The 11,545-nt window shown below is 35.5% G+C and overlaps 2 protein-coding genes across 2 annotated transcripts; one reads left to right on the top strand and one right to left on the bottom strand.

The window, feature by feature from the left end:
- Nucleotides 1–3,015: 3,015 nt before the first annotated feature.
- LOC128244496 (putative nuclease HARBI1) lies at nt 3,016–5,121 on the top strand. The gene is made up of 4 exons (XM_052962497.1): nt 3,016–3,559; nt 3,940–4,075; nt 4,449–4,599; nt 4,930–5,121. Exons 1-4 carry the CDS (start codon nt 3,016–3,018, stop codon nt 5,119–5,121), a joined length of 1,023 nt encoding a protein of 340 aa, XP_052818457.1.
- Nucleotides 5,122–5,241: 120 nt separating this feature from the next.
- On the bottom strand, nt 5,242–8,539 carry LOC128244495 (uncharacterized). The gene is made up of 3 exons (XM_052962496.1): nt 8,135–8,539; nt 5,693–5,745; nt 5,242–5,443 (listed from the first exon to the last, which is right to left on the bottom strand). Exons 1-3 carry the CDS (start codon nt 8,537–8,539, stop codon nt 5,242–5,244), a joined length of 660 nt encoding a protein of 219 aa, XP_052818456.1.
- Nucleotides 8,540–11,545: the final 3,006 nt, after the last annotated feature.

Here is an 11,545-nt window from a genome sequence, read left to right as displayed (position 1 = left end):
ATGAAAACTGGAGCTTCGGATTCAAAGAACGACTGGTTCATTGGCTGTAACAAAATGCACTTCACTACAAATGAAATTTATTTTCCAAAATCGGCCTTTCGGCGTGGGGACCAGTGTAATATTTCTGCCATAATTGACAAAAAAAAGTATTTATTAAACGAGAAAAGGTGTACCGGTGGATGCAGATTAGACTGTGCATAACTCACTTTTAGTGAACAAATTGTATCTTTACTACACATGTATGTTCATAATACCTAAAATTTACTCATGAAGTAGTGATGAAAGGTGTAAAATCGATAGATGGTCGCTGACAATGCTGTGTCGGCGACTATCCAGGGGTGCAGACACGGGCCGGGAGCCGGTAAAATCACCCGGTAACTTTAGCATCTTCTCCCTGCTACTTTCCCCACATCAACGAAAAAAAATCTGCTATTTTTTGTCATGTTTGTATGTCTACATCCGTTAAAAACCCGGATTGTTGATGTTGAAATTTTTGGTTTCCAAGCGTTTCGCATATAGCTCGATACGTTACGGCATTAGTCGCACTTCCCTCTGAAATGTTGCCGAAGTATTAGATATTGTTTTCCCAGCGTTCCAAATACAATACGGCATTGGCTCGATACATGACCTCATTAGTCGCAGCCCCGTCTGAGCATGTTTTGAAGTCCATGAGTTGCGAGGCAAAAGAGAGTGAAAAGAAGAAACAGAAAAAAAGTATTAAGTATATATTCATTCGCTGGATATCATAGCGTAGTAAGTATGCAACATAGACGTGTCTGGCCTTCTGTTAGTCCTATTAATAATTACGCTACATTATCGATGATGTCCTGATGTTTATGCCCCCGAAAGTGGGCATATTAAAATCGCACCGTGTGTCCGGCTCAATAAATCATGTCCGGGCTGTAACTTTATTTTGTTTGGACAGATTTTAAACTTACTTGACACATGTGTTCCACATACCAAGACGACGTGTCGCGTGCAAGACCCGTGTACCTACCTCTAAGGTCAAGGTCACACTTAGGTGTTTATTCACAATGGAATGCTGCATATAAGGACATAGAGTATAGGTTGTCGTGTCCGGTCTGTAACTTCCTTGTATGGACATATTTTAAAATAACTTTCCAAATGTGTTCAACATACCAATACGACGTGTCGCATGCAAGACACGTGTCCCTCCCTCTAAGGTCAAGGTCACACTTAGGTGTTCACTCACAAAGGAATGCTGCATATAAGAACATAGAGTATTGGTTGTCGTGTCCGGGCTGTAACTTTCTCTTGTATAGACATATTTTAAAATAACTTGCCATATGTGTTCGAAATATCAAGAGGACGTGTCTCGTGCAAGACCCGTGTCCTTACCTTTAAGGTCAAGTTCACACTTTGAAGTTTATTCACAATGGAATGCTGCATATAAGGACATAGAGTATAGGTTGTCGTGTCCGGTCTGTAACTTTCCCTTGTATGGACAGATTTTAAAATAACTTTCCACATGTGTTTGACATACCAAGACGCCGTGTCGCGTGGAAGACTAATGTCCCTACTTCTAAGGTGAAAGATACACTTAGTGTTTATTCACAATAGAATGCTAAATATAAGGTCATAAGAGTGTAAGTTTTCAAGTATGGGTGGTATTTTGTATGTTCAGAGGCAATTTTAAATAATTTGCCATATGTATTTGACACGTAAAGGCAAGATCAACTTTTCATGTACTGACCGTGTTCATAGGTCAATGCCACATTCGGTGGCATTCGTCACATACTGTGACAGCTCTTGTTTTTTGTATTGTTACAGGCGATTACACAATATGAAACAAGATTGCGGTGACGTCACTGGTTAAATTAATCCATTCTTTTGATTAATTTTTCCTGTACGTTTTGTGAAATTCTGTACGATTTAGACGTCACTAAGTGTCCAGATTTTACTCTTTACCTTTTTTTCAAAAGAATCAGGCCAAGAAAACAAACACCGGAACATAAACAAAAATGTTTTTTTTTTATCGTAAAAAGAGCATCCTTTGACTGTTATTTAAAAAAAATGAAACTAAAACTTGTGTTTTACTGATAAAATATTTGTTGTTTAATAGAAAGTAAATTATTTTAGGTTGTGATAAACCAAGCCAGTCTACTTCCACTGATGCTCTATCGGGTCTGAAGGTGCCACTAAGAAGAAATAAGTCGAAGAGTACTAGAAAGTGTTCGAGTAAACCGTCTTCTGCGATATATTAAAAAAGTCTAGGTTAGATTTAGCCAAATTGTTCCTTCCTTCAACATTTTAAATATGTTTATGATTGTGTACATTTAAGGTTCTGATAAACCAAGTCAAAACGAGTTGCAGTCAACTGTTAGTCACACTGTGGCTCCAGATACCCCTTGCCCACCTGAAGTGGTATCATTGGTTGATGGTTTATTTGCAGAGAAAGTTACTCACCATCATGATATTTTGCATCTGGTTGTAATTATTTTTCGTATGAGCTCTTTCAAGTTTAAATTTCAGCATTGTTGATTGGACAGAACTATTTCATACTGTGATAAAACAGGTATTTGGCGGATTATTTATGTTGAAGGGGAATGGATATACTGCTTGTTATGTAGTAAAAATGATTGTTTCAATCATCAGAACAAAACTTAAACATTTAACAAGGAAGCCAGCACAAGATACTGTGTGGAGGCTTTGACTGACCATATTCAATCTCTGCAACATAAAAATGATGTTACTTCGGAACTTTTACAGCGGGTATCATATTTCCAGAAAAAAATAGAACAACGGGAGAAAGTCGGGAATACTGGCCCGGTTGTTGGAACATTCGTTAAATACATAACGATGAAATTTATCGTTAAAATGACTAAAATCGCTAAATTTTCGTTAAATACCTTCGTTTAATTTATTTCGCTAAATTTCGGTTGTTGGAAATTTTAACGATAACGAAACCGTTAAATCAGTCGTTAAGTTAACGAAAAATTTAAAGTACCTCAAATGGTACTTTACATTTTAACGAATCAGTTAACGAAAACCAAAATGGCTGCCATAATTGGCTGTTTAGTAAATATACCACGGAAAAATAGAGAATTTAGAGTAATAAACTTAAATGAAAACCTAAATGATGAAGAATTGAGAAGAAAGTTCAGGTTTGGAAGGAGAGGAATAGAGTATTTGGCCGATTTGCTGAGAGAGGACCTAGCTAGGGAAACAGACAGAAGTTGTAGCCTGTCAGTCGAGGAACAAGTCTGTATAGCGCTGAGGTACTACGCTTCAGGTTCATGTATGCAGGTTGTTGGGGACACACATGGGAGACATAAAAGTATTGTTTGTAGAGTTGTGGATAAGGTTACCAAAGAGATAGTGAAGCGTCATAAGCAGTACATTAAGTGGCCAGTTGATGAAGCTACCAAGAGACGAGTGAAGTCTGATTTTAGCAACATAGCTGGATTTCCAGGTGTTATAGGGTGTGTTGATGGTAGCCACGTCCGTTTGATCAAGCCATCACCAGACCAAGAGAGAGGTTTTATCAACCGAAAAGGATTCCCGTCCATAAATGTGATGGCAGTGTGCGATGCAAAAGGTAGTATATTTAAAAAATATTAAACTAAATATTATACAGCTCTATATATAACATGAAATAAACTGAAACTTACCCATCACTGTACTGCTGGTGTTGCTAAAGAGCTCAAATAAGACAAATCCAGCCACATTTCGTTTGGTATTTGTTATTAAGACATAAAATTACTGCTTCAGTACAATGCTGGTTACTGCCATTAGTAAGTGCTTTAAAATTCTTTGATAATACAGATTTGACAAGAACTTACCAAGGCAAAAACTTTCCTTTCAATGTCAAGGTCAACAAACTTTAGATATAACGCCTTAAAATGAAACGGTCAACATTCACAACTTCATAACCACAGTCATGTTATCTCCCCTTGTTACTTGTTTTTATCCTTTCAGGAAAATTCACATTTATCAATGCGCAGTGGCCTGGATCAGCTCACGGTAGCTTTATATTTCGAACATCCACACTTGGATGCCACATGGAGAGAAACCACAGGGGTTTGGAAGATGGGATTATTCTTGGAGACAGCGGGTATGTAAATGTAAAATACAATTCAATGTAGCTACATAATCATGAATTTCGACCAGATTTTATACCAGTATCAACTTATTGTAATAAGCAATAACGTAGAACGTTTACATCACTAAAAGTAATATTGATCATGACAAAAATGTTTTGTTTACTGATTTCAGCACAGTTTAGGAGATTGTATCTGATTTAGATTACAAACGTGTTTTTAAGGTCACGATCGAATGGCCTTTGTTTCTCTTTACTGAATACCACAATAACAATTAGTGTTTAGGAAGTTTTAAGAAGTATAAAACATATTGTATTTGAAGGTGTTAAACGTTTTTGTACACACAAGGTATGATATTATTTAATGCAGACTGTGTACTTTTGGCAGGTATGCGTGTTCAAGATACTTGATGACACCATACAGAGTTGCAGACACCAACCAAACGACAAACTTCAATAGGGGGCTCTGCAGAACAAGGGTACTCATTGAGTGTACGTTTGGACGTTGGAAGAGGAGATTTGGAATTCTCCATGGAGAGGTAAATACAAAAGGTTGCATTGATATATTTATTTCATGTACAAATGTATGTAAATGTGTATACACAGCACAACTATACATACAATACATCACATATATCAATTCAAAACTGGTGCCGTCGTTTTTATAAAATTCTGCTCATGAACATCTGATACTCTGGGTGACCTGTAAACAAAGTAATGTGCTATTGTATATTTTTTATAAAGTTACATTTATTCAGAAATTAACGTTTTAGACATGACCAAAGCGGTATAAATATGAAAAAGGTGAGGGGTACATGTATGCCAAACGCCAATGCCGAAAAAGCTATGACCATTGTGAAATGTTTCAGTTGAGAAAGACACCAGCCAAGGCATCAGAAGTGATTGTGGCGTGTGCTGTTCTCCACAATATAGCCATCATGCTGCAAGAACCTGGTGTACCTGATGATGACAATGGCGATGGGGCAGACGCACAAATACCATATGCAGGCAGGGAGACTGGCTTTTTGGTCAGAGATCACCTTGCTCAAGTTTACTTTTAGTATACACGTGGGGCACTTTTTGTTTGACATGTGATGTTGCTGGAAACGTTTTTACATTAGTTTACTTATCATGACTGAGAACGGATAATTTGAATGTTGTAATTGGTGTTAATAAATACCTTATTCATCAACGAGGAACTGAAACATTCCAATTTCGTCTTTGTCTTTATTATCTATGGAGGTGATGAGCTTGTTCATCAGCAGACGTTTGGTTTTTGAAGTTTCTATCTCTTCCTTTATGAGCTGTTTCTGTATTTGCACCTTCTCTGTCTGGGAAATGTAGAACTGTAGTTGAGCCTCCTGGAGCTCCTCGGAGATTGACCTGCAATAATGTATATTTGTATTATTGAGGTGATTTATACAGCTTCTTTTTCTGTTTGTGACGCAAAGAATTTATTCATGGAATACAAGTTGTCAATAGTGTTTAGAATGTGTATAGTTTTTTTTTTAATATTTCCTGAAACCCTTTCACGGCACATGCTATTTATTAACATTGTAAATGCCTCCAACTGCATGAAAAAATGCAGCACTTGAACATTAGTATATATATGTATTGTTAAATCATACTAACTTCTTCTTCTTTTGACTCGTGTTACTGGTGCATGTAGCTAGTTTGCATTCATTCTGAAATATGAGGACAGTCACAATTTTGCATTCATGCAAACGCAGAAAAAACATTTGCCAGTTTAAAATATATTTCATAGGTCATGTGTTCTTTGTCAATGTATCGGAATAGATGTAATAAAATGCACCAATTCAGAATAGAAATACATACTAAAAATCGACGTGAAAATACTAAACAATGTTTATGTGTTCAATTATCTTAAAATGATAAATCTTCAACATATTTCTCATTTCAGCTAAAATGTGACTCTTTGTTACATAAAATGAAGTTTTAAATACAATATAAGCCGCAAACCGTGAAATTCGCAGCTATATCCACTCCTTCCTCTTGTCTTGATATCCCTGGCGTCTCGTCTACTGAATGACTTGCCTTATAAAAGAATACATACATATATATATATATATATATATATATATATATATATATATATATATATATATATATATGCCATTAACATTTACACTTGTATCATCATTTATTTTATTATAATTATATCTATCTTCATGTATCTATACACCTATATGTTTATTCACTCAAGGTTACATTTCTTGAAAATAGTTTTTGTTTTAACATTATCAACAGTTGCACATAAGAAAACAAACTTACAGAAATAATGATGTTCATCATTTCATCATCTACGGGTGCATGCCCTACGAATAAAATACACATATGAAATTTATTGTACTCAAATGTCAATTATTTGATGACTAAGGCATGTCGGTTAATCAGTCCAAACAATCTCTTTAGATTTTTGATTAGATCAAACAAAATGATGTTGTTCGTGATCAAGTTATACCGCTTCGACTAATACAGTTTCACATTGGAACTTGTTGAGTAACAATCCGCCAATTTGCGTCAATGGGATTTCGATAAAGAATAAACAAAAATGTAAAATATGTGTGAAAAACTTATCATGTCAATCAGATATTTTTCGCTTCTTTATCTATATGGTTAGCAAATCTCATTTATTTCCATATCGTCAGCTTATTGGTCAGCACTCTAACACGACCCAGTTTTAATACCGTTTCACTTTTGGACGTGTTGTCAAGAGTTTGCCATGGCTAATGGGCATTCGGAACTCCTCGGCCATTTTTTTCAAAAACAACCTCGGATGTATTTGGACGGTTTACATACTCAAAAAGTGGTACGTTTAAGTCCGCTGCAAGTAGATCGCGTAGTAATTTTATTTAGCAGTTAAACTTTGTGACATTACTCTTGGGATTCTTAAATATGTTTGCAATAAAACAATTCAATGGCAATCAATTTAAACTTAGATCAATAAATACAACTCTAAAACACTACATTTAATTAATGAAATAATTCAAAATTTTACGAACTACTTAAACTGATGTACCTGCATACATCCGAGGTTGTTTTCGATAAAATGGCCGAGGAGCTCCGAATGGGCTAATGGGAAGCTAGCAGCCAATAAATACAGCCAATAAGTGTTTATACTTAAATAGAAACAACGAAATAGAGAAAGCAACCGAATACATTTGATAACATAGCAGCAAATAAGAAAATATGATTACAAAATAAGGAATAATGTACTCCAGTTTCATAAAAAAGTAGCGTAATCGTATTAAACAGAGATTTAAACGAGTACCGCCTAATAACTTCTATCTGCGGGTCAACTTGACCAAAACTCACTCCTACATCTGGGGCACAACATCTTCTTGCCAAAAGTGACACTCACATTTGTGCTATAATACATTTATATCAAATCTTACGATTGCGTATGGACAAAAATCAATGACCAAATATTATATAACACAGTTGTTACTGTTGTTTTTATTTGTATAACTGTACCAGTAACAATATTTTTTAAAACTTATGTTATATTTTAATTGAACGTTTTATCAAACTATTCAGGTTTTAATGCTAGTCAATATAAACAGTCGCTTCACAGTCTTTTGATGATTTTGGGTTTAAAAATGTATAAATGTTAAAAAGGTTCCCTTTAAAATATCGCACATTTCTGTTTATAACTTCTAACCAGGGTAAACTTTTATATACTGTATACATACAGTGTAATTATTTTTTATATTGTTATATTTTTGTTTATGCGTTACATTCACGATACTGTTTTATTGTGACATTGATGTTGTTTAGCAGAATACACTTCTATTGATTTTCTACTTATTGGCTGCTAGATTACTTTAACATTTCTTGTTTCGTGGTAAAAGTACTTTCAGATTGTGTACAGTAGCGTTTCTATTTTTAGACTCATTTATTTTATTCACTTATGCAGACGATTTATTCGGTACTCTGTTTTTTGCATTTTAACAGGTAAAAATTGAGCAAGCGTATTGCTTTTTTAATCTACAGAGCAATAAAATTTAGCACAAATAAACTCATTAATAATAACATCAGAAATTGTGCTCATACCAAGATCAATGACTGTCTCCAGTCCACCAGGGATCCCACTGAAAGAAGCCTGATCCTTACATAACTCGACAACTTTGTTGTGCAGTTCTCCACATTTTTTTTCTGGGGGTCCACCTCCTGTTGCAGCAATCGACCTTTTCCTAACAACCTCATCTTTTTTTTTACTTCTCTTTGCAAATTATCCCATTTGTTTCTTATCTGTGATGCTGTCCTTATTGTAACACCAACATTACATACTTCTTTGGCAATTTGTTGCCAAACTTCAAGCCTTTTTTCTGGCTTCTTCACTACCTTTAATGTTTCTTTATTCTTTTCATACTGTTCCACAAGAACACTTATTTCAGTAGCAGTGAAATTAAAACTTTTTATCTTTTTCTTTTCAGATGTGTTGCTAACGTCGGCCATCTTGGAGGAAGTGAGTCAAGAGCATTATGGGTCAACCCAATAGTTTAATTGATCGTTAAATTTAGCGATTTCGCTACATATCTTAACATTTTCGTTATGTAGCGAAAATCGCTAAATTGATTTCAACAACCGAAAATTTAACGACTCGTCAGGTAACGGTAAGTAGGTAATATAGCGATTGGTATTTTAACGATTCGTTATGATTTAGCGAATGTTCCAACAACCGGGCCACTGTTTTATTGAAAGTCTTTAAAGCACTTTCCTGGGTTGTAAAAGAAGAAATACCAAATACCAAAGCAGAATCTTTGTTACAACTTACTGAACGGATTTACTCAGAGAAATGATTTTAATATTGGGTGAAGCTGTTGAATGTGCTCTTTTAGAGAAATTAAAAAAGCCCCACACTATGGTATACTTGTTGATAAGGTGACTGATATTTCTGTATATGAGCAGTTGATTACATTTGTACAGTTCTGACAATGTTGAAAAAATGTTAGAACTGTGTTTCTGTCGATAGATAATCTGTTGATTCAGCTAATGCCCAAACTATCACACAAATGATTATAAAAACTTAAAAAGGTTTTGAGCTTGCCACGGTTAGATTGGCATCCTTTGTTTCAGATGGGACATCGGTTATGACCGGCAAAAGAATGGGGTTGCAGTCAAATTTAGGAATGAAACGAATTGTAAACTGATTGGCATTCACTGCATTTGTCATAGATTAGCTTTAGCTTATACTGACACGTTGGAGGATGCGGCCTACTTTAAACAAGTTCAGATGTGGCTAGTTCAGTGGTGGAAACTGTTTGAAAATTCACCAAAAAAGCTAGTAGTGTATTTCAAGGTTCAAACTGAAATTAAGTCGATACTGTTTAAAGCAGATGAAAGAAGAGATATTGCAACCCATCGGTTGAACAGTCTAAGCTATGTTGAAGGAATACCCTACTCTCCTGCAAACACTTTAAAGCAGTGATTCAGCTGCACTAGGTTTGTTAATAGAAGTTTTAAGTTTGTGAGCGCAGTCTATATCTTAGCAGAAGTTCTGCCCCATCTTCATCAGCTTAGTAATACTTTTCAGTTCGGAAGCATTGGTCTCAGTCAGGTTCTTTCTACTATCCAGTACACCAATGACAAGCTTGATAAAATAGCAGATAGCATGTCCCCAGTAAAAAAAGTGTCGAGATCTTGAAGTGGATGGGTGTTTTAACATTTTAGAGTTGAGCCCGCCTGACAATGAAATTAAGAGCATGGAGTATATGTGTAAGAAATACACAGATGCCTTAAAAAAGAATATTGAAGCCAGGTTTGCTAAAACTTTGCCTCTTTTGTCATCACTAGTTAGTTTTGATGCCGAAAAGGTTACTAGTAAAAATTATCCAAAATTCAAAAATCATGGTGCCTATGATTTGCAGGTCATTGCAGAGTTCTTTTAACTTGACAAGGATTAGCTGGATGCTGAGTGGGGTCTGTTGAAATATGACTTGCTGAAGTGGAAGTCCGAGAGCCAATACATAACTCAGACAGACTGCCTACAAATGTTAGTTAGATTGAGCTATTTCTATCTAGTTTTGAGTGATTTGGCTGATATAGTACTGTCACTGCCTGTCACCAAAACGTGTCAGTGCTGTCAAATGAATAAAAACAAGATTGAGGTCAGGTCTGAAAAATAACATGTTGCAGGCACTGATGAATGTGAGTATTAATTGCCTAGAGGTTTTAAGCAAAGGGTATGAGGAAATTAGCTGTAAAATTATGGTTGTCAAAGAAAAAAAGAAAGAAGTTAGCTACAGGTTAGAGTATCTAGAAAGACAGAATATTTTGCGTGTATACACTAGGATTATTTAGTCCCGATTGAAGTAATAAGAAGAAGAAAGAGGATGAGACTCTCTCATGGTGTTGAAACATGGTTTTGGACATGGAGGGTAAGTAACAGAATTCAGACGTTTGCATAGTTACTTCTGCATAGGAAACACATGGCATGGTAAGTTGAAGGTAAAAAATGGTTGTTGTTAAAAAACACTTCAATATACATGTAGAACTAGATATTTTAATTTAATTTGGTCAGCAGATAAAACTTGGATAAGGAGGAAGCTTCAAGTTGTGATAAGACTATTTTAAGGTTTCGTAATATTAGTATACGAGTAGTACCTTATGCTACTGAATAGCACAACTTGAAGTGGAACATATGTCTAAGCCTCAATTTACTGCTACTTGACTAATAAAACATCGACTCAAACACGTTTTTTTTTCAGTCATTTCCCTACTGCTGTCTTGTCAGGCGTTCAATTTCTGCATAAATTTCTGCAGACCACCAGAACTCCATTCCCCTCATCCCTGGACCCGCGTTTGTCAATGATATCATATGCAGATGAGCTTCTAGCACTAAAGTTATTCTTACTGAAAAAGACACAATCTAATGCTGGTAATTATTTTGCTTTCTTTTCTTCATGAGCGGACAATCTACCATCTCTACTATCCTTTCTGACAGGGTTAGATGAAATACCATCATTTGGTTTCGATTGTGGGGGTTCTATCATATTCCATCATAGAGAGGATTTGCCTGCTGACGACCCAACCCGAGAGTTTCCACTAATAAACACGTGTAGTTTAGAACTGTGACAACCAGCTCTCGACTCATACGATATGTTTGTGGAGAGGCTTACTGCTGCTATGTCAGTGAATACGTTCACTCTGTTTTAAGCAAATGAGCATCAATGATCAGTCTGTTGTTTATGGATGGCTTTGTTGTCCATAACATTCGTATCAAGCGCTTTTCTAGTTATAAATGATTTTGTTACAGTACACCAGTTATTGAAATGTGGTTTGATCAATAGTGTTATTTTTTCGCGCTTGCGGACTGTGTGCATGCTTGTATGTATGGGAAACCATTTAAACTGTAAACTTTGTTATTTATTTATTTTTTATCCCCCCTCTGTACATAAACTATTTGACATAGGCACACTTAATTTAAGACAGATATATTTCATGATGAGTTGTGATGAGCAG

The sequence above is a fragment of the Mya arenaria genome, chromosome 8 (genome assembly GCF_026914265.1).
Source record: "Mya arenaria isolate MELC-2E11 chromosome 8, ASM2691426v1".
Lineage (NCBI taxonomy): Eukaryota > Metazoa > Mollusca > Bivalvia > Myida > Myidae > Mya > Mya arenaria.
The sequence above is the reverse complement of the archived record's forward strand: the minus strand, read 5'-3'. Positions and strand labels throughout refer to the sequence as shown.